Raw genomic sequence first — 25,648 nt, 5'->3', positions numbered from 1 at the left:
TACATTCATATCTATCACACCAAAAGGCACTTTTTTTCAACTCAGCCTTGACAGCTAACCTTGACTTTGACATTTTACTGGTCACTTAAGACACATAACTGTTCATTTTTTTTTTATCTTTCTCAGTACTATATAATCTACCAAGGGACATTCCTAGCTAAAGCTGTGACTAAAGAGTGATATTTTTAACCAAGTACATGTTGTATGATGACTTATGACTTTGATCTTTGAATTGTCACCACCATGAGGTTCACATAAATACTCATCATCACATTTTTATCCAGTCTGCTGAGTTACATCATCATTGGGCATTCATAAGCAGAGTTGTGACTGGAAAATGACATTTAAAGCAGAGTTCATTGACCTTGAACTTTGACCTTAAACCACTATCATTTCATGATAAGAATTCATTAATTTTTACCCTCCCCACAAACTAATATCACCAATGATACTCCTAGATGGAGTTACAGCTCAAAAATCCTACTTTCAGCCATACTTTGCCACAGTGACCTTGGATCTTGAGGCATTTTGCCAAAATCTGAAAAGCATAATACTTCACTACAACATGTAGCACACCTGGGCCACATGTTTTTGATCATTTACCCATTTTAATCTCCTCCTTCAGAGTTCCTTTCAAAAGTATTTAGTGTTTTAAATCAAGAAAAGTTTCGCTCTTGTTTTCAAACGTTAATTCATATGCATGACCACCATGTACTCCTACAGGAAGATCTGCAATTCATACACACCAATGTTATAAAAAGAATACAAAAAAGAGTGCATTCATTTATAATTATAAAACTATAATATATGCAAGTATGCTGCAACAAATGCATGTCCTTCAGCTTGCAGTCTTGAGCACAACCCACATTAATACAACACATGCATGAGGCCCCCTTAGAGGGACTTGTTTAAACTGCTGCACAACGCAATGTGTGTATTCAGTCTACGTACTGACTCGTAGCTGTGATACTAACACACTTTGAAGTGACACGCATGTAAACCTTGCCAAAGTTCAATGAGTCACAAGTCATGCAAGTGCAAGTCATCATGTTACAAACTCCTATGGCAAAGCAGACACCTATAATCTGTATCCATGCTGCTGGATTTGAAGCCTGGTATACTGTCTATATTGCATTACAATCACTTTAGGGTAATGCCACTATCAACCATAATCATTAATTACACTGTCTATCGTAAGCATGACAGCCCAAAATTATTCATGAACAAATTTACTCTTCATTATATCAGCGTCATTTAAGTGACTTCTTTGAAAGTTACCACGCAGCAACGACATTCTCATGCGCATATTGGATGGATTGTACCGAGTAAGACACTAGAAAATCTCTGTTCAGCTTAAGGCCACACACCCATCAAAGATCAATGCAATTATGTAGCTGGAACAGGACAGTATTTTGTGGTGTTCAACAATACTGAGCCAAATGTTATCATTCATTTATCAACTAGTACTACCACTCATTGAGCACTTAATCTAAAATCTTTAATGTTTCACATTATGCTTGATGTTTACAAGTCAACATACATTTTTTTTTTTTTTTTTTTGGTAATCTAAGAATGTGCTATGCAGTCTACATGCACATGGGCTAGCATCACTCAAGTAATGCAATGAGTCTGCACACTTTACACACAATCCTATGAGATTTCTAGTGCTATTGTGCAGTTTTGCAGCAGTAGTTGAAAAGTGGTCATCCCAACTAACTGATTACTTACGTATGTGCGAACACACTCGGTATGACCAAAACAAAATACTGTATATGCCGAATATTTCGCGAGGTTTTTTTATTATTGCAAATTTCGCAAGTCGGGTGCAATTCACAAATTTAAAAACATTCAAAAATATCAACTCTGATCCTGACATGAACATTTAAGGTCCAGTTTACCTTTGGGAGCAGCGATTAAAAATTTTTTCAAGATATCACATTTGATGCATATGTGTAGGCCTGTTGTATCACAAAACATCCTACTATATAAAATTTTCGCAATAAAGCCTAAAATATAAGGAGATATCAGTATTTTTCTTGATAAACCAAAACTGTAGACGGTTTAGTCTGGAAAATTTTTTATTATAACTATTGTTCACATTTTGTGTATTTAACAATACTTTAACATCGATAATACTGCTTCAAATTTTTACAGTGGTTGTTTCTATCCTTAACTCACATTTTAGAACTATTTTAAAGCACTAATGCTGGGTTTTTGTTTCATCTGCAAATGGTAAATTATGCCTTTAAGTGCACGCATACATTTCTACATTCAGTGTTGTGCTCCACAATCGCAAATTTAAACCACTCGCGAAATTGTCTGGAAGTCCTGATTTGTGAAAAATTAGAATTGCTAAATATATGATGAAAATAGTACTACTTTATCACTAAACATTTCATTAGTGCAGTGGTCTACTGGAAAAGTACTGCATTTTTAATACAGTGCATACTGGACACTTTAATAAAAGATCGCAAGAAAACTGAGGATGCATGTTGTTTGCAGTGCTGTAAAGTTGAAATGCCCATCACAAATGACCTCTTTAACAGCTGTTGTGCATCTCAACTTGGTCCCATGCACTGATGATTTAAAGGGATGGTACAGTATTGGTGGAGACGAGAATTGGGCTTTTAATTTTTTGCGAGATACCAAGAAAACACTTATGAAATAGTACAAAGCATACCAATTTAAGAGGAATTCAAAGTTTATTTGAAGAAAATCGGGTTTGGAATGACTGAAACATCCAAAAACAAAGTAAAACAAAGCGATCGTAATAAATTGTGGGTCCCACACTTATTAGAATCGCTCTGTTTTGGATATCTCAGCCATTTTAAAACCAGTTTTCATCAAATAAATGTTGAATTCCTCATGAAATTACATGCTCTTTCATATTTCATAAGAGGTTTCTGATTATCTCACCAAAAAATGTTAGAAACCTAAAATTAGGTCTCAACCAAAACTCTACCATCCCTTTAAGCTGTAACATACACTCAGGAATGCTAACATTCACACAGGAGGAGAGTGACCCTTGTTTGAGTTCTTGGTTGTCTAGCATGAAGTTGGCATACAAATGTATGTTTAGTTTATGAAATGCCAAAAGATGAATGACTACAATAGCTCACTTGAACCTTTTTGTAAAGGTGAGCTGAAAACAAGTATCCTCTCATTTTACATACAAAATGTGTACTGTAAAACGAGAAATGTTCGCGTGCATGTTAATTTCTCGAATTTCGAGAGCGCCAACATTCGCGAACTTAAAATGCACACGAAAGTTATTGTCTACACAATATGCATTGGATGCCAGTGGAAATCCGCGAAAATTTCATGCTGCAAGAAAGGCTGTCGACGGGCTCAAATTCGCGAAATTTTCATGCCGCAAATTTATATCATGTTTTACAGAACTCAATTGTGGCCATCAGTTGACTGGGGCAAGCAGGCATGACGGTTGTAGCCAGGCTGCCAACATGCCCATATCAAATTCAAACAAAAATCATTCCTGAATGCAGGAGACTTGTATATCCCTTCTTTCCATACAAGAGGTAATATGAGTTAATTTATTGTACTCAGTCCATACTTTCTTTTTCATGAAGCCTCCTACAGAATCCGGAAGACTAGTAAACTCACTGGCAGCTCTGGGGTCTGTTTCATAAAGAGTTGCGAATTGATCTTACGCTCCATTTATTGAGCGTAATCTTTACGAAACAGGCCCCTGGGTAGGACATGCCCTACGTGGGAAGGTGTAAAAGTTGTACACAAAAACTGTGCACAAAACTCACCTGTGCAAGTGCTTCGGCGCCTTATTCAGCAGAGTGTAATACTGCCTCACAAACTCTCGCCCCACAGACTGAGGAGTCACGTTGTTCATTGGAGCAGCTTGGTTGGGTCCTTGGGCTGAGTTTGGCGGATTGGTGGATGCCGTCGTGGCCGGAGCAGGCTGAGGCGCAGCCGGAGGATGGGTGGCCATTACCATGACTGTACCACTTCAAGATGATATGATAAAAGTCAAAAGAATATACACATTAAAAATAAAAGTTTGAATGGGAAGACATGCAAACACATGCACTTGGTACATGTAAATGCCTTGTCTTACCCCCATAACATCAAATTGATGACTGACAGCATGAAATAGCACCGGTTCACTTTATGACTGACATTGGTATGCAATCTGTCAGGCCATACCACACATGTGCATCAGTTACACATATTCCTATCATACACGGAAAGTATTTAAAATGTGAAAAACTAAATGTCCTATAGACATATGATCTCACAAAAATCTGTAAATGTAATTTACTACATAGCCAACACAGAACTCCTGTATACGCTGTATATTTCGCAAGGTTCTCATTTTCACGAATTTTGCAAGTCGCGTGCTATTCTCAAATTTAACAACACAAAAATTTGACTCTGACCTTGACAAGAATGCAACATGCATGCATACATGTCTCCCTTCATTACTGTACTCTATGCTCGCAAATTTGACCACTCACAAAATTGTCTGCAAGTCAAGATTCCCTTAAAACTAAAGTCATTAAATGTATGCTGTATACAGTATACATGTGGACCCCTATGGAAACCAGCTCTACTGATCAGGGTGTTCCACCCCATGAAGTGGCAATAAATTCAAATTCAAATGAGGCATACGATCAGGAATATATCTATCCAGAATTGAGACAATGTACTCGCAGTTAGACAATACAGAGGTACAGAATGAGAAACAGATCTTTATAAGGTATAAAGTTATCTTGTAAATACCAGGGTATACAGCCGCCAGTGAAACAGCATCTCTGTATGCAGTGCATTAGGCTGCGTTCACATAGAAGTATAAGTATACTATTCGCGTATTCGGTGCTCGTTTTCGAGTGCACGCGAATAGCTTGAATCGAACGATAGGATTTCCGAACACCGGTTCACATAGGAGGGCACTATTCGAAAATGCTGAATAGCATAGAATAGTATAGCATAGTGGGAATCGCGCTTGTTCGATTTTCGAGCAGCGTATACCATCTTTCGTTTATGAAATGATGAAAATTTTGGTCTGGATTTGCCCTTAAGCAAAAATAAGCATGTAGACTGACATTCTGATGCAGTTTAGAAATTGTTATTGCTGGGATGATTGTGTTGGAGGAAGAAGTACACATGTAGGGAGTTGATGGTGCGGGTGATGGTGTATTGGGTCGACTTGACGGTGCATAGCGAATAACGAATAGCGAATAACGAATAGCGAATAGCAAATAGCGAATAGCGAATACCGTATACTTCTATGTGAACGCAGCCTTATGGACTGACAGATCCTAGTAATGTATTATCATTTACTGGAATTAAATTAGGCTCTCCATCAAATTCCTGACATACAACAATACAAAGCCAAGCAATGTCTCTCCTGCATACTGGTATCACAATTTGTACTGCATAAGCTGTTATTTTTGTGCACAGATATTTTTGCAAATGATGTGGTCACAAACATTTTTGCAAGATGCTGCTTTCACGATTCTGACACTGACGCTATCATAAGTGTACTAATGCTTGTCAATTTTAGATATTTTTGTGTGTTGTTAAATTTACGGTGATTCACAAAATTCGCGAAAATTAAACTCATGTGAAAATGACAGCTTATACAGTGTATGGTTAGGTACAATATGTACATGTAGCTTGACATAGCTTTCAAGCAAGAGAATGTCATCAAGACCTGAAGAAGCTTAAACATAGATTATACGTTTAATACCAGGAAACGCCAGGCAGAGGTCGTCAGAGGTCAATTTAATTACTAGTAATTATAATGTAGTAATAAGTGTATGGTACTTATTTCATGGTCATAGCTCAAAGCTGTAGAAATTTTTTGAGTTCACCCTAATGCTGAGAGTGTAGTGTTTTTAAATTGTTCATTGACCTTTTGACCTTTGACCTTATCTGACTTTACTCCTATTTGAAAAAGATGAGCATAGGTGATGTACCTATAGTGTGAGTTTTGTGGTCTAGCTCAAAGCTTTGGAAAGTTGAGAATACAAAATATTGCAAACAATGCTCATCAGGGAAAGTTTATTGACCTTTTGACCTCTGACCTTGTCAGGCTTCACCCATCAGGTACTCCACCAGCATCTTAAGGTGATGTAACTGTGGTGTGAGCTCCATGGTCATAGATCACAGATCTGGAAAGTTATTGCAAGTACACCACAGTGCTGTGAGTACAGTGCTTGAAAAGGAAAGTTCATTGACCTTTCGATCTCTTCAGACTTCACCAATGCTCAAGCCTGGCCAGCATTTTTTAGGCCAGCACCTGTGGTACGAGCTTGGTGGTCACAGCTCAAAGTTGTGGAAGGTTCTATTGAGAGTATGCTAAACAGCTGACGCCTCCACTGAAATTGTTACGCAGTATGTCTTCCTTGTGCTATGCTGGCGAGACAACAAAGTGCCTAACTACATACATTATGCACATTTTCTGTGTACTCATAAACTGGCAAAATTAGAACATAAGCCTACAAATTATCTGAGAAAACCCTCTAATTTCTGTTCAATCAATATTTCATCTGAAGTATCTTAAATCAAGGATATACACATATATCCTAATTGAACATTTGCTAATGATTAAAATCCTCAGATATGAATCCTTTGAGGACCTAGAAACAAATCATTCCTTCTTTCTGTACATACACCACTTGTACATGATGTAATTAGATACTTTCATCCAGTATGTATGCAATACCTGTTGCTACATCAAATAAGCCTTAGGCAAGCTTTTTGGTGGTCAGAATTCACCATTCTAAAGGCATGCATGGAATCTGAATTATTATGTTATAACAGTGTATCCTGAGGAGACTAAAAATCAACAGCAAATAAACACGACATTATGAAAATTCTTTGATCCATCCAGCACTTTCAGGAAGCCATTCCTGATTTATTGGTTTTCACTCACTTTAATCCTATCTTATCATGACACTTAATCTTGGGGATAAGAGAGCAGCATCACATAGATTTTCCTTCATTGAACAACCCTACAATTCAAAGTCAGTCAGTCTGCAGGGCGAGTGATATCACTCACACTAGTATTCATTCAAGTTGTATGCATGGCTGAGTGGTGCTTGCATATGTTATGAGCAGATACATGGTCATAAACAAATTTGCATAGAACAAAAAATTGCTAGTCAGTTTTGGACAATTTCACCATCAAATGAAAGAGAAAACATCAAAGGACATGCCCATGATCAGAATAAAATGGGAAAAAAAAAAAGAATCCAGATCATCAAAATTCCATGCAGGACAAGGACTTCTGATGCATCGTCCTTACAGGGGCATTCCAGGCGATTTTCAAAACTTCACGTCATGTATTGTACATAAATAGACAGCCACATGTATAGATTTGTGGAATTCATTGTGGCCCTTGAGCAGAGAAACCAGTACTCTGAAATATCTTTAACAAATTACCGGTACACTTAACAATGCTGATGACATAGAGCCTCACATATTTCAGAAATGTAGCAGTGTAATTCCATTACAATCCCGCTTGATTAACAAGTTCACCTGTGCAGAATTTATGCATGCCTTCTTTAGTTCTGCTTCCTTGAGCCCCAACTCATGCATTCTTATGGTGAGGCTGCCATGTCTTCATCCTGGTTCACTGCAATTTGTTTTAAATTTTGAAAAAATTCTTATTCCTCAACCCAATCACTATAAATTCTGATACACTGTACTCAGAATAATTGATAGTTGTTCAAACGTAAGAGTCTGAAAAACATCCCGAGGTCTCTGTTAATTCCATTTGTTTATACTGCAGTGCTAAGCCACAGCTAGTTCCCATGACACACACCCTAGGCTGCTCAACTCTTCAGGAGAGATAAGTGTATAGAGCAAGCAATCATGGTGCTCGAGGACAACACCTTCATGAGTTCCTCCAGGGCAGGCATTTGGTAAGACCTGCAAACAGCAAGAGTCACTATGCGCTACTCATGCCAGCCAACATGTTCAAGCCTGGTGGCAGTGAGAGTTACAGTACACTGAATTTGTGTACATAAGGGAAGGACATACGTGTTAGCTACCAGCAAAGATGTCGCATAGTTTGGAACATATTTTACTTGGCATTATTGTTTCGAGTACCTCTCAACACAGCTGAACTTAAAGATCAGAGGGTTAAAGGGATAAGAGGGTAAAAGGGATAAAAAAGAGATTGTTTGTTTTTTTAGTGGAAAATTGTCCCAGAAACTCTTTCGAATACAACCATGAACCAAGCGTACAAGGTATGTTCCGACAGCTGGAGTGAGATTTGGATTGCAATCTGAATTGCAATCCAAATCTCACTTTTCCACATCACCGTTCAAACGAGCCAAAAATCCTACTGAATAATCGCGATCAGAACACCAATGCTTTTTCGGTAGCCATTCTCAAGAGAGCCAAAAATCTCACTGAACCACTATACTGGAACCCCTGCAACCTCAGCCTGACCCCAAGGAGCTATCCTGCATGTAGCACAATTGTGTGTATCGCATGTGCTCATGTATTGTAGCACACTCAATGCAGGCCCAGGCCTGGACACGGACACATACACACACACACACACGCATACACTGTACATGTACACCATGTGATAATTGCACACATTTTTTCCCCTTGCAAAGATATCAAAACACTAACTATAAAACAAGACTGCTATATTAGTGTATGAGGTCAACATACAAGGAACAAAGAAGCTCAGATTTGAGCACAACTCACACATCTTTATCCTCAATTAATCAATAATTTTTGCACTTTAACCTACCAAAATGAGTGCAAGGGCAGAGACCTACATTGTTGTGCATAAATGCTAAACTGTTCATGTGAATTTCACTGTTGATCGCTGAACAGTATTACTAGTATTTTAACAGTTGAACAAGGGTATGTGGGTATTATACTAGTATTAATTCCCATTTACATTCGTGGCAAGAAGTAAACACACACACTACAACACCAAGAAACGAAATGGCACTAAAAAATGACACTTCATCCATTGGATCTGCAAAATTAATCCCTCTGAATCAAGTCATAATGTTAGTGACCCTGCCAATGCCATGAAATAGGCAATACTACTTATCTGGAGGTGTTTTTGAGTATAAAGCACAAACAGTATGTACATTATGACACTTATCGACAAATAAGTTGTGCTCACATTCTTTTTACTAGGGTCAGGGCTTGAACCTTCACTTTTCTTTTTCTGGTAGCCCATTTGAGCAAATAAAATCTTGAAATCTAAATTTTTGGTGGCCTGAAAAGGAAATGAAGTGGCAAAAAAGAAAAGAAAAAAAGAGCAAACTTGACAATCCATTTTGAATCTTAGTTGCCAAATCGCGCCACTGAAATATAATTCTTTTTTTTTGTGTGGCCTAACATACATACCGTAAATTCTTAGTGGCCAAGAGCCACTGCTTATGTCCAGCCCTGCTAGGGTGTCTGTGGGGTTTCAGTAATTTTTGAAATTCCATGAAAGTAGATGATGAACTATTTCATATGAAAGAGAATTATGTTACTAAGCCATATTTCATGAAGTGATGTTTCTATCTCGAGAAAATCGGCTTTCAAATCATCAGTATATTACTATTTCTTTTTTTTACCAAGTAAGAGCGAAACAGTGACCCAATCATGTTTGCAAACAAAGCTGATAAGATGCATAACATGAGGACCTCCAGCAAGTGGTTAATAAGTGCACAGTGGTCAGAAAATATGCATTAGAAGTATTTTTACCAAGGCAGAAGCCACTCCCCCATTGTGTCATCATACAATGTAAGTGTTGTGTGTGTGCACACATGCTCTATCTCGCTAACCTTCCAACATATATTTCTGCGCTATTCCTTTACTGTTTCCATAATTTGCAGTCCCATGCGTGCAATGTCATGTCTCTTTGCATCGTAAGTTCTATAACCACCATCATCATTCATAGCCTTGTCAAGACATAGGGAGTGCCGGTACGGTCGGGGTAGTCGGTGTGGAGAAGGCATGCATTTTCAGGTAGCCGGCACAGCGAGCATGCTGTAAGACTGTTGCAGTAGATTGTTTAGCAGCAGGTCATATACAGATGCTCAGTCTTGGAATTGAAGCTACTTTGCCAGTATTTGTGCACACATTTATTGCTAGAGTCTTTCGAAATCTTTCGAAAGTAACATGCACTTTTCTGTTGATTGGAAATTCAAGGCAAATAATCATCTTCGAATGAGTCACTAAAATCGGTATTTGTAATACTCATACTCACAACAGACCATTCAGTGGTGTCACGCACACGCGAGAGACTGACTGTGCATCCCGAGTGCACTTCTCACCATGATAAACAGCTACCGGTCTATGTATCCGTCTGTTTGCATGGTTAACTCGTATGTAACAACTGCTAATCCATATTTTTCCATACAACTACATGAGCTTGTTCTCTGATGAAATCAAGAGTCAATTTGGGAGTACAGTTGAACCTCTCGTATCCGGACAAGTCAGGACCGGGGCTCATCCGGATAAGGGATTTGGCCGGATACGGGAGACTCAATGCTTTATACATGTACTGATGTAGCCCATTGTAGTACCACATGTACCGGTAGTAAAGTGTATACTGCAACCTTTTCATTGTTACACTCAGTAACACTAACAGACCCCAAAATAGAGGTTCGTGTTTGCAAGAATGAAATCATTTTCTTTTATAAATTCTTGGGATGATTTACCTAAATAATTATTAAGAAATGTATCAAGTAGATCTTGAAAATAAACAGTACGAGTTGACGAAACTACGCTTCAAAATAGATAGCGCATTGCGATTCGGTTGCTCTCTTCCCCACACTCTCTCTCCCTCTCTCTCTTTGTGTGTGTACTGTGTGTGAACAATTTTTGAGTGGTCAATATCATTCGTTGCTCAGCCAATGACTCGAAACAATGTATGTCTATCTAGTCACAGAATATCGACGGCTGTGTATGGACCTATATGTGGCAATGCGATATGACAGGACTCGAGCGCATAATCTGTCCATGTTCTTGCGATGATTTGGGGATGTTTTGGGATGTTAAAATGTCTGAAGGTAAGCAATTTGGAAGGAAATTTGATGTAATGTATGTTAATCATGTTGGAAGTAATATGTAATTCATGTGTTTGTGTAGGAGTTCTCAAGGAGTTGGGAATCCCCCTTTCCTCCCGTAATTATTTTTTTAAAAATCCCGGCGAGATTGCGTCCGTATAATAGAGAGATCCAGATAAAGGGAGGCCGGATAAGAGAGGTTCAACTGTATAAGGTTTGTGTGATTGTGTCCATGATGCACATTGCGAATCAGAATTATGGGGATTTTTCGTCCTCTCACCCATCTGGTTTTGGCGCCACATCACTCTTTTTGAAAATGGCGATGAAAATATAAAAAATTTGTGTTCCTCGTCCGCATCTTTGTTGAGTTGCCAATATGTAATTTGTCGATATTTTACTGCTTTAGAGCAGCCACAAAAACCTTGCAATTTCACCTGATCGTGATGTCATGCATACCTTGCATTAGAATCTCCTCTAGTAATAATTTAACACTTATCCACTATATTTTGCACCGCAGGGCGAGATTGCTTTTAAAAAAGCCGCTGCACAGCGGGCCTGCAACCTGCAACTGCTATTATGCAACGTGGCAATATTGAGGGAAGCATCACGGTAGATTTGTACATGGTGAATGCATGTCTTCGCATATCACGTACAAGACTTTAATTCGCACGCGCTTTGGATAAGTTGTGCAGATTCTGCATTTTTTACGCCAAAATTTGGGATTTTGATGGATTTCTGGGGGTGACTTGGGGACTTTCCTGTTGTGAAAGACAGTGCCAGTTACTTGTAGATGTGAAATGATGTGATATGCATGTGTTGTGACAACAGAATTTGCTGGCTAGTGACATGTGTCCGGTTTCTGGAGGGTGGCGGAAAAATGGTGGTTTTACTCTACTTTGTGCGTGCATGACAGAAATTATCAGACCCAATACAAGGCAGTACAAAACTACACTAGCACCTTGTGCTAGTTTGCACCTGCCAACATATGCAGCGGCCTCAACCGGCAGATTAGAAAAGTAGTTAGTAGACCAATAGTATGATATCAAATACATATTAAGGACCTCGCCCATCATCACCGCTCTCCCAAAATCCAGACAAGAAACTCCTTTTTTACTTGGGCTAGGCTACAAATAGATTCATATTCTACATGTAATGTCACCTACCATTAGGTCGCCATTACCATGAAGTTGCCACTCATTCATGCACCTGCCACTGTTTGTTACTTTATTATTTCATGTGTATGACTCTTTTTTTTATGTCCAGTGGAAAGTACAAAAATATGTCCTTCTGTCAAAGTGAAAAATCTCTGTGTGGCTGGGAAGAACTTTATGAACAAATGAGTTTGAATTCAGTACTATGTTTGACACACACCCACTACACGACAGGTCGAGCACCGTCCACTTTTTCATTGGGGGAACAAGGTGATACACGAAGGGTTTCAGCATGTCCCTGCAACATGTTCAAATTCTTGTGCAACATCCTCAAAAGTCAGCAACATATTGTGCAACATCCTCAGGAATTTGCAACAAGCTCAAAACAAAATGTATTCAAACATGTGAAAAACATCAGTAAAACACAACATCAAACTACCTTGTACTTTGATATTTGTGTGCAAAACATGAGGGATAACATTGAATGTAAGCAGCACAATGAGAGATAAGCTGCAAATTATTGCGTTCTACGAGCTCATGATGTGCGCTCTGCGCATATACAATTTCTGCAATATTCTCAGATTCTAAGCTAGCAACATGCTCAAATTTCAAATTGTGAACCACCCTGAGGGAAGGCAATATCTTGAAGGTAAGTTAGCTAAATCACATATCATTTTGAACTTTGGCATTTACAGCATTAGGTTGAACCATTTATGGGTGTGTTTTGAAAAATGAGAGAAAATAAGGGTAGCAGCTCGACAGTGACAAAATGATTGTCCGATGACAGCCCTGAGAGTATTGATGAATGGCGAATTGCATGTGTTGTGTGTGCATGGGTGCTGGATTGAGAACCCGAGTGCATGCACGCACAGCCATACGAGTACATGCGGGTCTGATACAGGGGCATTTACACGTGCAAGCTGCATCATGCACGCTGGCAACCGAACGCTAGTAGTACATACAAGGTACTCTCGTCACGTCGTCAGGTCGCCAGAGGCATTGGAAAATACTAGTACAAAACGTTTTCCCCATAAATTTACAAGTTGTTTTCATCACAAACTGCATGGAAGAGAAAGGTGAGAATTTAATTTTCACATGACGAGATCATCAAAGCCAAAAGGATGTAATATCAGTTTTAATTTACCCGTTATTCTCAATATCGTTATAAAAAGTGCCGCCTTCATAATTATTGATCCTAATCAATTCAATACACGAAACAACCTCTCCCAAATTACAGATCAATTCTGCAATTCATTCATTAGAATTAGATTCTGTAAATTGTAATCATTGGCATTGCCAAATGTCATGACAGTGCATGAAGTAAAACAACTTCTCCCAAAGATTTAATACTAAATCACTTCTGCAATCATCAGATTCATCACGTACTAGTGACGTAGACGTATCACTCCTCATCAAGATTGTATGTAAATAATATTAATCACTGACTGACATTGTGCATCATTGCCAAAGTCATTATGCACAATCTACTGTTATTCAGCTTAAAACTCGATAGCACAGATGTCAAGCAATTGAACGTGCCGACCACGTTCATGTCGAGCTATTTACCCAGTAGGGCTATGTGCAATCATTGCTGTAGTTCTGATACTGTAGGTGTAGGCCCTACACACACTACCTACACAGTCGTCTACACACAACTACGCCGCGCCGCTGCACTCCCGCGATGCCCCATGTCAAAATCCCCACTAATGTTCACGTGCGTTATTGTCACGCGTAAAGTGGAGGTAGTGTGGCGGTGTTGGCATGAAATACAATGAAATTACAAGTAAAATAGACAAGATTCCTTACATATGTAATATACATTTCAGCTTCTATTCACAAAAATTTTCTTTACAATGGCATAAGTGCGAATCGAGAAATATGCAGGAAGGAAGTTGTTCGACCTCATTCTCAATCGGCCCGGCATATTTATTGTGGGGATAAAACGTGCGTATTCCAATCCAAAACAAAGATAAAAAGATTCTTAAAATACACTTTCCTCACCTTGCACAAGTAGAATGGTTCCTGTTCCCCGATAAGCCCTAATTTTTCATCGGTATTGAAATAATACGACTGGTTGATGAGCAAAAACCAAAAAAATTGATGAAAAATTGTGTGCCGGGCGTTCAAGTAATGTTGTTGCACATGTACTCAAAGTGCGCGTCTGATCGAAAACTGTAGTCTTACTGCGCACCGTACCAGTAGTGCGTGCCCTGATATGCAAGTGGGAAACCCGTAAGAACAGCACACGCGCACCGTACGCGTACAATAAAGTGAGTTTCAGGGCGAGAAAACGATCCGAAAAATAAAGCAGAAATTGGTGGCGTGACGTAATATCCTACGGAAAGGTGCAAACAAAGGGCAAACGTGCTTGAACATGACACCGTTTCCTTCCTTGCAGAAATATCACAATTATAAAGCTTCCTATCAGCATTCAGGTCCAAAAATGTCTTTATTTATGTTAGACCCAGTAGGCCTACATTATATAGATGATGACTGGCGGGGGAGGGAACATAACGAATGTTCCATCCAAAGGGTTTGAAATGCTATTGAGGGATCATGAGGTTATAAGTCCCGAGACGATCGAAGTCGAGGGACATGTTATAGCCTCCCGAAATAGCATTTCAAACCCTGAGGGTGGAACGTTTGATACATGTTCCCGACAACAAAAGTGATCATCTGTTATATTATATGGGTTAGTCAAATACGTCAACGTCAACCACCAAAGATCGTAGAGATTCAATCGGGGGGGGGGGGGGGGGAGGTTTCATCGACGTTTGTCAGCGCTGACAATTTCAGCAAAGCCCTTGGTTTTGATTGGCTGAGATGCTCTGGTCACTGACTGTTACTACGGTGATTCAAGATGTCAGCGCTGACAAACGTTGATGAAACACCCCCTGCATCTTTGCAACCACCAGCATGCAGCACAACGCACTCGATCGCTCCCTCGCGCAGAGCCAAATTCACTGTGCGTCATTATTGTTACGTGAAAATGTTTTCCCATGGGAGAACAATACCAAAAATGTTCGCCCATGGGCGAACATAACGAATGTACCTCCATCACGTGACTCTGTTTAGCCCATTACTAACCTGTATTTGACTAACCCATTCAATATAATGATTTATTTCCATTTCTTCTTCGTGTCTGTGATGTTGTTCTTGCTCTTTCAGCTACGATTTTATTTTCATTATAAAGTAAATGCCATAACGTTATTAAACAAACAGAAGGTCCAATAGGCCTATGTTTATTCATATAAGATATAGCTAGAAACAGTTTCAGTATAGGTCCCGCGCGGCCTGTTATAGCTTTATTGCAGCTAGGTAACTTTTCAGTTTATCATCATCTTCTTTCCCAGTAAGATTGCAAGATTTGTAAGATTTTATTGACTCTATCGACCCCCTCTCGGGATATGAGAGTAAAAACATATTTACAATAAATGAATACAAAAATATAAGTGATAATGTACATGTACATGTGAAAATAACAGATATAAATAAATAAATATGTTTACAAAACAAGGCGTAAAGTATACTCTACCACTACGTGTACAAACATTCACATCCAGTTTACTTTCTACAAAACTACTGTCTTTCTTCTTTGGTATTGAAGAGAACTGAAACATAATAATTCTGACAAATTTGGCTAGTTTTTTCAAATGGCAAGCATTAGTTGAATTGAATAATTTGGCCATAATGTACTTGGTCTACTGGCCGTCAAGCTACTTGGTAAACACAATAGTCTCTCTTTGTGAAAAAGGGACAAACAAAAATATAATGAAATTCATCCCCTATATCGTCGGATGAACATATAGTACAATGCAATTCATCTGTCAGGCTTGCATCAAACCTGCCCTTATTAGGTATCAAACCGTAATCCATTGGTCTACATCTAAATTTACTTAATGTAATGTAATCTTTCTTACACAAGACCTGTAAATATTTCTCTAACATCAAATTATCCTTAAACATTCTCTTTGTACAGATTCTATTTGACCATGTTGCTGCTCTCCACTCTTGAATAAGCATATCACAAAGTCTAACTTTTGAGGTGTTTGAAATCCATGCAGCACTAAATCCACCCCCTTGTGCTAACCACACATTCCCTATAGCCCTGCATAATAAAAAATATTTGCAATGAATAAGAACCATTGTGATTTTGACGGGGAGTGTATGTCTCCTTGTAAATGCAGAAGAGGGACTTGGTTTCTTTTCCCTTGACTAATCTCAACCAGAATCCAATCATTCGACATTTAATATAGTTCAAAATTACTCCACGTCCAGTTTCACCATAAACTATGGCAATCAGGAGTACATTTGTTCACAAGCAAAATTTTTCTTAAGAATTTCCTATGGAAGATTTCAATTTGGACTATGCACTCATAACCCCAGACTTCACAACCATCGAGTAAAACAGGTAAAACAAGATGATGAAATAGATGGCACTGTGTGTCCACAGAGAGCTGTAACTTTTTAGCCTTGACCAACATGCTATAAAGTGCTTTTCTAGCTTGTGTGACTTGTTTAGAAATTGCCTTTTTAAAACTGCCATTATAATTGAATTTAACTCCAAGGTACACAAAGTCATCTACAACCTCAAGTGGATCACCAGCATAAACGAATTCAGGAATTCTTCTAACCTACCCACGGGAGAAAATAACAATTTTAGTCTTGCTTGCATTTACAGTCAAGCGCCATGTCTGACAATAACTATCTACAGCATCAAGAGCGTGACGTTCATAACATGTATAGTGCCTCCTTGACATTAGGCGTTTTCACATCAGCCCGATGTTTCGAAATAGCGCGCTATTTTTCTGACTTGGGACATTAAAAAATATCTCGAGCTTGGATTTTTATCGGGCTGATGTGAAAACGCCTATTGATAGCTATACTGAGTCAAAATGTAGGCACTAGGAATATGCCATTGCTCGCTCCTACCCAGAGTGTTTATAGTTTGACCAAATAACTTTCATATTTTGCAAGCTTGCGAACAGGAATTTACCAACTCGGAGAACGTCCGAGTTGGGATACAATAGAGCACTGCAAAAAGTCCGGTGTTAAATAGTGAACACCGAGCTGGTGTTAAATTTTCGGTGCTCATTTATGGTGTTAAATTAACACCTCTAGGTGTCATTTCCAAATTGTATAACTGTTTTCAAGTTTCTTAGTAACTGCACTTCTGGTTGATTTTTAATTTAAACAAGACGATCAAGAATTTTACATTAAAATACTAGATTTTTGAAAAAATGTGAAAATAAGTTTACACCAAAGTAACACCAGCTGGTGTGGTCTCTTATTGAAGCTGGACGGGTGTTAAACTATTGATATTAACACCAATAAATATCAAATCAACACCATGTGGTGTCATTTTTGAATTAACACCAGTACAGTGTCAAAATGACACCAGGTACAGTGTCAAATTAACACCACGAAGTGTCAGGTGAACACTTTTCAACACCATCACAGTGCATTTTTAACACCTGTGGGTGTGGTCCTTTATTGAAGTTTGATCGGTGTTAGATTTAACACCTGTGGTGTTAAATCTAACACCGATGTTTTTACAGTGAGCGATTTCAAGCGCATGGCGATTACAAAAACAAAACAGAACAAAACAAAACAAAAACAAAAACATGGCGCTGAATTTCAATCCGTAAGAGCCTTATGGTATAGGCCCAGGCCCTATCTTTAACTTGGAAATCAGATGCATGAAAAATTCTCTTATTCGTAGAGTTGGCAGTCTTCAACTAACAAAAAGATCTAAATCGACTTTCTTCATTGCGACTGATCCGAAACTGCTAATCTTTTATTCTGTGTATGTAATAACCGTTAATGCAAGGCATAGACTTATAATAAGGAGTAAAAAAATATCTCGTGCACATGTATTGATAATCGTTAGATCTATCATTTCCTCATGTTGTAAATAAGTACAGTCAAAGTATCGTTTAAAGGACAAATCCACCTTCATATGCTGTATACATGTGGTTTGCAGGGGCGGATCCAGGAATTCTGTGAAGGGGGGGGGGAAGCGTGACTAATATTTCTTGTGCCACTTCCGGGTTTCATTTCATTGTTTTTCTTTTTATTGCTTTTGTTTTATACGAAAAATAAAGGGGGGCGTGCGCCGGTTGCGCCCCCCTTTGGATCCGCCACAGCTGGTTTGAGTGAATGCAGCAATATTAGTGGTACACATCAGTGAAAAGTATTTGTGCAGTCACTGCTGGATGAGAAGACTACTACAGTGTGATGTCACATGCGTACAACGATGATAAGGAAAATAAAAATAGAATTTCACAAAACTTTACTTTCTGAATAAAGTGCACATTTCTTCGACTTGTTACTGACGTATGTTAAGGGTAATATTATTCCCCCTGTCTTCTGAAAGAGAGAAGTCGAGTATTCTTTTGTTATGAGAGAAAAGTGAAAATATGTTGAATTTTCTTTATTCTTTCTTTATATCGTTGTACACATGTGACATCACAAGCTATAGTAGTCTTTTCATCCAGCTGTGACTGAGCAGGAACTTCAAAAATTCATGACTTTTGAACGGATTGTCCGATTTTCCTCAAACCCTCACTGATGTGTTCTACTAATATTGCTGCATTCTCTCAACCTACATGTCTATGATTGAAGGTGAACCTGTCCTTTAATCTATTGTCTATGGTGCATTATGGAAAGAGCAAAAAGAAATGGGCCGTCTACCCTTATAGAACCATTATCGAAGCTTCTTTAGAATCAAACTCCTCCTTGTCTAACTTCGGGGCCAATAAGTGATCAATGAGACAAGACTAGTGATCAATAAGTGATTAAAGCAATCAAATGCGATTAAAGTATTACTGTAATCATCTATGCAATGTGATTATCATGGTATGAGTCCCTAAACTAATAGGCCCTCTACATAAAAGATGTATCCAAAGTATACCTCTAGTCGGTTTTTTCCCCTTAGTCTATAGCCTATAGGCCCCCTGTGTTCGGTGTTTGTGTGTGACAATATTTACATAATTACCCAACTCTTCACTTACGTTGCCACAGAAGTTGTATGTCTATTGATCAACGTGAAGAACGTCATTGTCAGAAATCACCAGAAATAGGATCGAAATATTTTTCTATAGGCCTATAAGCTTTATATGACCATTTGAGTCTTAAAGACATTATTTACCCTTTGCAGATGAAACAAAAGCCTAGCTTTAAGTTCTTTAAAATAGCTTTAAAATGTGAGTTAGGAATAGAGACGCTAATCAATATAACCAATGCTAAGTATTGTTAAATTTAAAATGTGAACAAAAGTTTTAAAAATTGTTTCTAGAGTAAACCGTCCACACAATTAATATGGTTTAATGAGAAAATATCTCCTTGCATTTTAGGATTAATTGCGAATTTTGTATATAGAGTCCAAGTTGCAACGGCACTGCTCATATAGGTTTAATAAGGCACAACATACATCTCCGCTATCCACTGTAAAACGAGGAATGTTCGCGTGCAATTTAATTTTCCGAATTTCGCCAAGATTCGCGAAATGATAAAATGCACGCGAAAGTTCTTGTCTACACTATGCATTGAACGCCAGTGGCAATTCGCGAAATGATAAAATGCACGCGAAAGTTCTTGTCTACACTATATATGCATTGAACGCCAGTGGCAATTCGCGAAATTTTCATGCCACGAAAAGGCCGTCGGTTTCAATTCGCGAAAATTTCATGCCGCGAATGTCTGTAATCGCGGGGACTTCTCCATGTCTTTTCAGTTGCGACGTCCCCGCGACGTCTCCAAATCGTATCGAAATCGTCCCTGCAAGGTTGCGGAGACTTTTGGAAACGCCACGGACAAAAGTATGGGAATCACTTTAATGCGCCAAGTCTCGCTGTAAATAGTTATAGGCCTAAACGAAAATTGAAGGCAATTTTGTTTGGTTCTTCTAGATAACATGTTATCATTTTTCTTAATCATTGTAGGTGCCATACATGCTCCAAAGGATGATCTTTGATAATCAAAGTACAAAGACGGTTTAAGTGACTTGTATATTATGTGCAACTAAAATAAGGCAAACGCCAAGGGGTGCTGTTCGTTATTCCGAAGGTTCGTTTATTCCGAAGGTTCGTTATTCCGAAGATTCTTTACTCCGAAACACAAATTCCCTATACCTAGAGGTTCGTTAATCCGAAAATGAAAAAGGTTTCGTTAATCCAAACATTTCGTGTGGCGTTATTCCGAAGGTTCGTTATTCCGAAGGTTCGTTGATCAGAAGATGAAATATGGTTCGCTATTCCGAAGGCTCGTTTATCCGAAAGTGAAGTAGAGTTTGTTATTCCGAAGGTTCGTTAATCCGAAAATGAAAAAGGGCTCGTTATTCCGAAGGTTCGCTGATCCGAAATGAAATAGGGTCCGTCAAATAACGAACCTTCGGAATAACGAGCTTTGTTTCATTTTCGGATTGACGAACCTTCGGAATAACGAGCTTTGTTTCATTTTCGGATCAATGAACCTTCGGAATAACAAACCTTATCACATTTTCGGATTAACGAACCTTCGGGATAACGAATCTTCGGAATAACGAACCTTAGGAATAACGAAACCACGCCAAGCGATGCCTTGCATCGCATTTTGTGAGTACAATGTCAGTGCTTTTCAATGTAAGTTTACTGACCTTTTGACCTTTGACCTTGTCAGACTTCCCTCAACATTTAGAACTTCACCGGCATCTTTATGTATACCTGTGGCGTGAGTTTGGTGGTCACGGAATGTTATTGAGGATTATAAACAATATTGCAAGTGATATACGTACGGTGCATATCAGAGGAAATTCATATACAGTTTGACCTTTGGCATTCTCGGACTTCATCCATTTCTAGGTGATGCACCTGTGTTGTGAGTTTGGTGGTCATAGCTCAAAGCTGCATTGTGGAGAGTTATCTCTATTGATAACCGTGCACCTAGACTGTGAGAGTAATATTGCTTTGGGACTATAGGAAAAGTTCATTGGCCTTTGCTTTTGACCTTTGACCTTGTCGGACTTTACCCATTATCTGAACTTAATCGGCATTTAAGGTGATGTACGGTGGGTATAAATTTCGTGCCAGGTGGTCATGGCTCAAAGCTGATGCAAGAGGAAAGCCTTAATTGAGAGTACACCAAATTGCTGACAACAACTGCGGCAATGACCACGACGACGACGGCGGAAAATGCCGTCTTTGTCCGGTATGCAGGGAGAAAACAACAACATTCTATCGCATAAATTACTTTTAGTCGTCGATTTTTTCCTTTCCTCTATCAAATGTGTTATTTTCATTAATGAATACCACAACCAGGTACAATTGTCATCTTCTCCAGAGAAAACCTATACTCGTCAAGATTATACTCTGCTAATTGTATACAGAGCTATTCATGGTAAAGCACCAGTGTATACAAGAACTTGTAGACTTAAAAACATCATTTCAAATATTTTATCATCTTCGAAGTTCACGGGATCAAACATTATTGAAATATCCATCGGGGAAATCAAAAGTTACTCTTGGTGACAGGGCATTTTTGTACGCTGCACCAAAATTGTGGAATAATCTCCCTTTGTTTGTAAGACAAGCAGTTACACTGCAAAAACAGTGGTGTTAGATTTAACACCACTGGTGTTGAATCTAACACCGGCCGAACTTCAATAAAGGACCACACCATCTGGTGTTGAAGTAACACCGTCTCTGGTGTTAAAATATCCAACACCCATGGGTGTTAAAGGGTGTAAAAATATACCAACACCAGCCTCGGTGTTTTTTCAACACTTACGAGAGTGTTAAGAAGTTGACACCATAATGGTGTTCATTTGACATCCCAACACCAGTTATGGTGTAAGTTCAACACCCGTGGTGTTAAAATATACCAACACCAGCTTTGGTGTTGCTTAGATTACTGATAAGTTGACACCACTTTGGTGTTCTTTTGACACCCTTTAACACCAATGACGGTGTAACTTCAACACTATTTGTTGTTAGAATCTATACCCCAACACCTGTCATGGTGTTATTCTAACACTTCAAAGTGTTATAAGTTTGCATTATTTGGTGTTTATTTGACACCACAGAAGTGTTGATATAACGCTTCAGAGTGAGAAATAAATTCCAAGTGATGCCAACTTATTAACAATTTGAAGTGTCGATACCTCGACATCATTTCACACTCTCCACATTCAATCGCACAAAATAACACAGTAATGTAAGTAGGTGAAAGACAGTCACGTGCTACTAGGTTGATCAAAATATTTAATAAATTCTGTCTGTCACAACAAAACACAATAATTCTATTACATGTAATGAAAGCCTCATCTCTACAATATAAGTATCAAAATGGAATACCTTTGACCCTGTCAGATGGTTCTTTGATTATCTATGCAAATGAGATACATTATGGCTATTGTAGGCTAAAATATCAAATTTAAATACAGTACTCACTCTGAATACCTTTGGCCTTCTTGGCACTATCAAGTTGAATTTTCAAATGAAATTGATACTAGTATTATATCTTCTTGGCTCTATCATTCAAACGTTCAAATTGAATTGCCTACTCAGCTGTATAATTCAAATATTCAACATAGATCATCCAGTCTGGTTGTAAAATGTTAACATTAAAAAAAAATTATACTCTTTCTTTTGATCAATGCTATTGCAAGTGATGATACAAGCATGTGAAATTCGGATCATTTAAATATTCAAATGACACACATAAGGCCTTCTTGGGCCAATATTTTCAACTCGAACTGGATGTAATTGATACCCCCACCTAAAACTTAGAGAGTTAGCTCAATTCATGATATTCTTGTATGCCTTTTGTTGAAAAAAAGTACAATGTAACAAAAGTTGTTACCATAGCAAGATTACTCAACAGTGAGATCAGTGTGCGACTCATTTTAAGATTACACTGGTTACATGAGCGAAACCTCAAGTCAAATGCTAGAAAACTGAGGGAGCTCACCCAATTCACAGTATTGTTTGATTTTCATTTTAAAAGATGGTTGCCATTACATTAGCACTCTGTGCAATATTTCAGGCCAGATGCTCAGAAACTGAGGGAGATTGCATAATCAACTGTTGTGTAAGTTTTTAATTTGAAAATGTCACTGCCATGATAACACTTTCTTTGACCGATACAAAAGATGACATTTGCACATTAGCGCACTACAGTGGTCACGTGCCAAATTTCAAGTCAAATGCCTAAAACATGAGGGAGTTATGAGTCAATCACAATATCTTCGATTGCTTTGTATTAAAAAAAAAAAGTTAGCATGGCAACGCATTGTTTAACATTGACGAGAAAAGTGTTTTGCACATCTAGAATTTATCTTGTCACAATATATAGGTGTCATATCTCAAGGTTATTGCTAAAAATTGAGAGAGTAAGCTCAATCCACTTGTAGTTTATACGATTCTCATTACAAAATACCATTAACTTTACAACATACTATTTGACAATGACGAAAAATAAAATTTGCAGAGGTGTATAATACAGTGGTCACATGTGCCAAATTTAAAGTCAAATGCTCAAAATCTGAGGAAGTTAGCTGAATCCACATCGTACTTGTGGATGATTTCTATGAAGATGCTGTTGCCATGGAAACGGATTTATGACCCCCACAAAAAGTGTCTTGCACCATAACATATTATCATAGTGACCATATGTATCAAATTCAAATTTAAATGCTAAAAAAAAAAGAAACTAAGAGAGCAGTGTGATCCACACAATTTTGTATGATTTGTTTAAAAACTGCAATTGCCATGGCAACAGATTTCTGGACAATCGAATTTCAACAGAATTGATTTAAAACGGAGTAGCTTGATCCACATTCTGTATTTGTAATCTTTATGAAAATTTGATGTTACCATGGTAATGCATTACTCCATACTGACACATGTAAACTAGGACATGTAAAATTACAAGGTCGTTGTTCAATGTCCCCTGGACTAAAGGTAATCACCTCCTCATCAAAAACTGTCATCGACTAATGGAGAGTACTGCTTCATCAACTGTATACAACTTGTATCATCAGTCTCTATCTCGGTTCCTCCATAGAACTGGACTTGGAGTATCTTCACAGTTTCATTGTCACAATGATGATTCTTCAAGTGTCTTCTAAAACCATTGAACGAATCAAATTATGTCCGTACACAGGCCCCCTGGGCGCAATTTATTGTTTGTCCATCACTCAGTCCATGTTCGTATGGCAAACAGTGAAAAAAAAAAGCAGTTTCAGTGGGAACTCCTAACGAATGCTTCACTTCATTATCTATTTGAAAGTTTAGATCTCGGTTCACGAACTCGGGGTAATTCCAAATGTCCAAAGGTTGATGAGAGGTTTTGCATACCGTAGACAAAACACATATTTAATGTGCTTTGAACGATGTGTCGAAGGCATTCTGAATGATATCACCAGGGCAGGGTAGTACCAAGTGGTCAACAATGAAGTAATATTGGTACACATGTATGTTATCCTTCTGACGTCCTCTGTCAAGCAAGCTGCATATTCTGATCTTCAAGCAAGCAAGCTGCATCAAGAGCTGCATCTTCTTCTGCTTTCCCTCTTCAAGTGGTGATCAAAACTAGCATCAGGCTGAAAATGTAAGGAAACAATGAAAAACAAACAGACATTGTATGAATCTATTACAAATAAAAACTAGACAAATTTGACTGTGACCTTTATTTCGATTCAAAAATGCAATTTGATAGACTCAGTCATACATAGGCTTAACACATTTTATTCACATTTATGATTATTTTAACAGATTTCAAGCTATCACACACACGGAGGGATGGACTACTCAAAACCATAACAATTCAGGCACCACTTCTTGGCAGAGGATAATAAATGGATCTTATTCCATTTTACTTAAAGATCACTATAATTTCACAATTAAAACTCACTTATACCTATTTTTTCTTAAAGAAGCTTTGAAATTTATCACTTTTCTCTTATTCGTGACTGATCAAAAAGCAACTTCAAAATTTCAGCCTACATATGGGGAGTCAATCTTTAAAGTTCAAGGATCGACTTTGAAGCATTCACGAGTAAAGTTCTCGTCGACATCAGGACATAACCCTGACAAAGGCAAGTGCGCAAAAATATTCACAACATCCAAAAAAAAAAAAAGTTAACCTGTGAAACATTGAAAAGCAAGTGATCTTAATAAATTACATAGTCCAACAACACAAAAAAAACCCAGAAAATTTCCCTTGACCTTTAATTTCTTTTCTAATACAAAAACAGATCATAGAAAGTAGAAAATGCAAAATCAATTAAACTCGTAAAAATCAATTTCATTTTCAGAATACCAAAGTACTGTGAGTTCTAATTGCCTGTCCAAAATGATTCATAAAGGCTTGTTCAGATATGATGAGTCAAACTACGGCAACATTTTAGTGCACAAATCAATGCGATATGAGATGGTAAAAAACAAACAAATAAACAGATCAAAATGCAACAAAACAAAACAAAAACACTGAGGCAAGAGGAATATA

General features: G+C 38.1%; 1 protein-coding gene across 1 annotated transcript in view; it reads right to left on the bottom strand.

Moving 5' to 3' along the window:
• LOC139736906 (ras GTPase-activating protein-binding protein 2-like) overlaps nt 1-14,328 on the bottom strand; it is a 28,450-nt gene extending 14,122 nt beyond the window's left edge. Inside the window, exons 1-2 of the mRNA XM_071647581.1 lie at nt 14,165-14,328; nt 3,774-3,977 (exon numbers count right to left, since the gene is read on the bottom strand). Coding sequence (XP_071503682.1) covers nt 3,774-3,967 — 194 coding nt within the window. The 5' untranslated portion in view covers nt 3,968-3,977; nt 14,165-14,328. The remainder of the gene's footprint in view (nt 1-3,773; nt 3,978-14,164) is intronic.
• Between the last annotated feature and the right edge of the window lie 11,320 nt (nt 14,329-25,648).

Source organism: Diadema antillarum, unplaced genomic scaffold (genome assembly GCF_040938485.1).
Source record: "Diadema antillarum isolate AM-2024a unplaced genomic scaffold, OU_Dant_1.0 seq00000674_RagTag, whole genome shotgun sequence".
Lineage (NCBI taxonomy): Eukaryota > Metazoa > Echinodermata > Echinoidea > Diadematoida > Diadematidae > Diadema > Diadema antillarum.
This window is presented reverse-complemented; position numbering and strand designations above follow the sequence as displayed.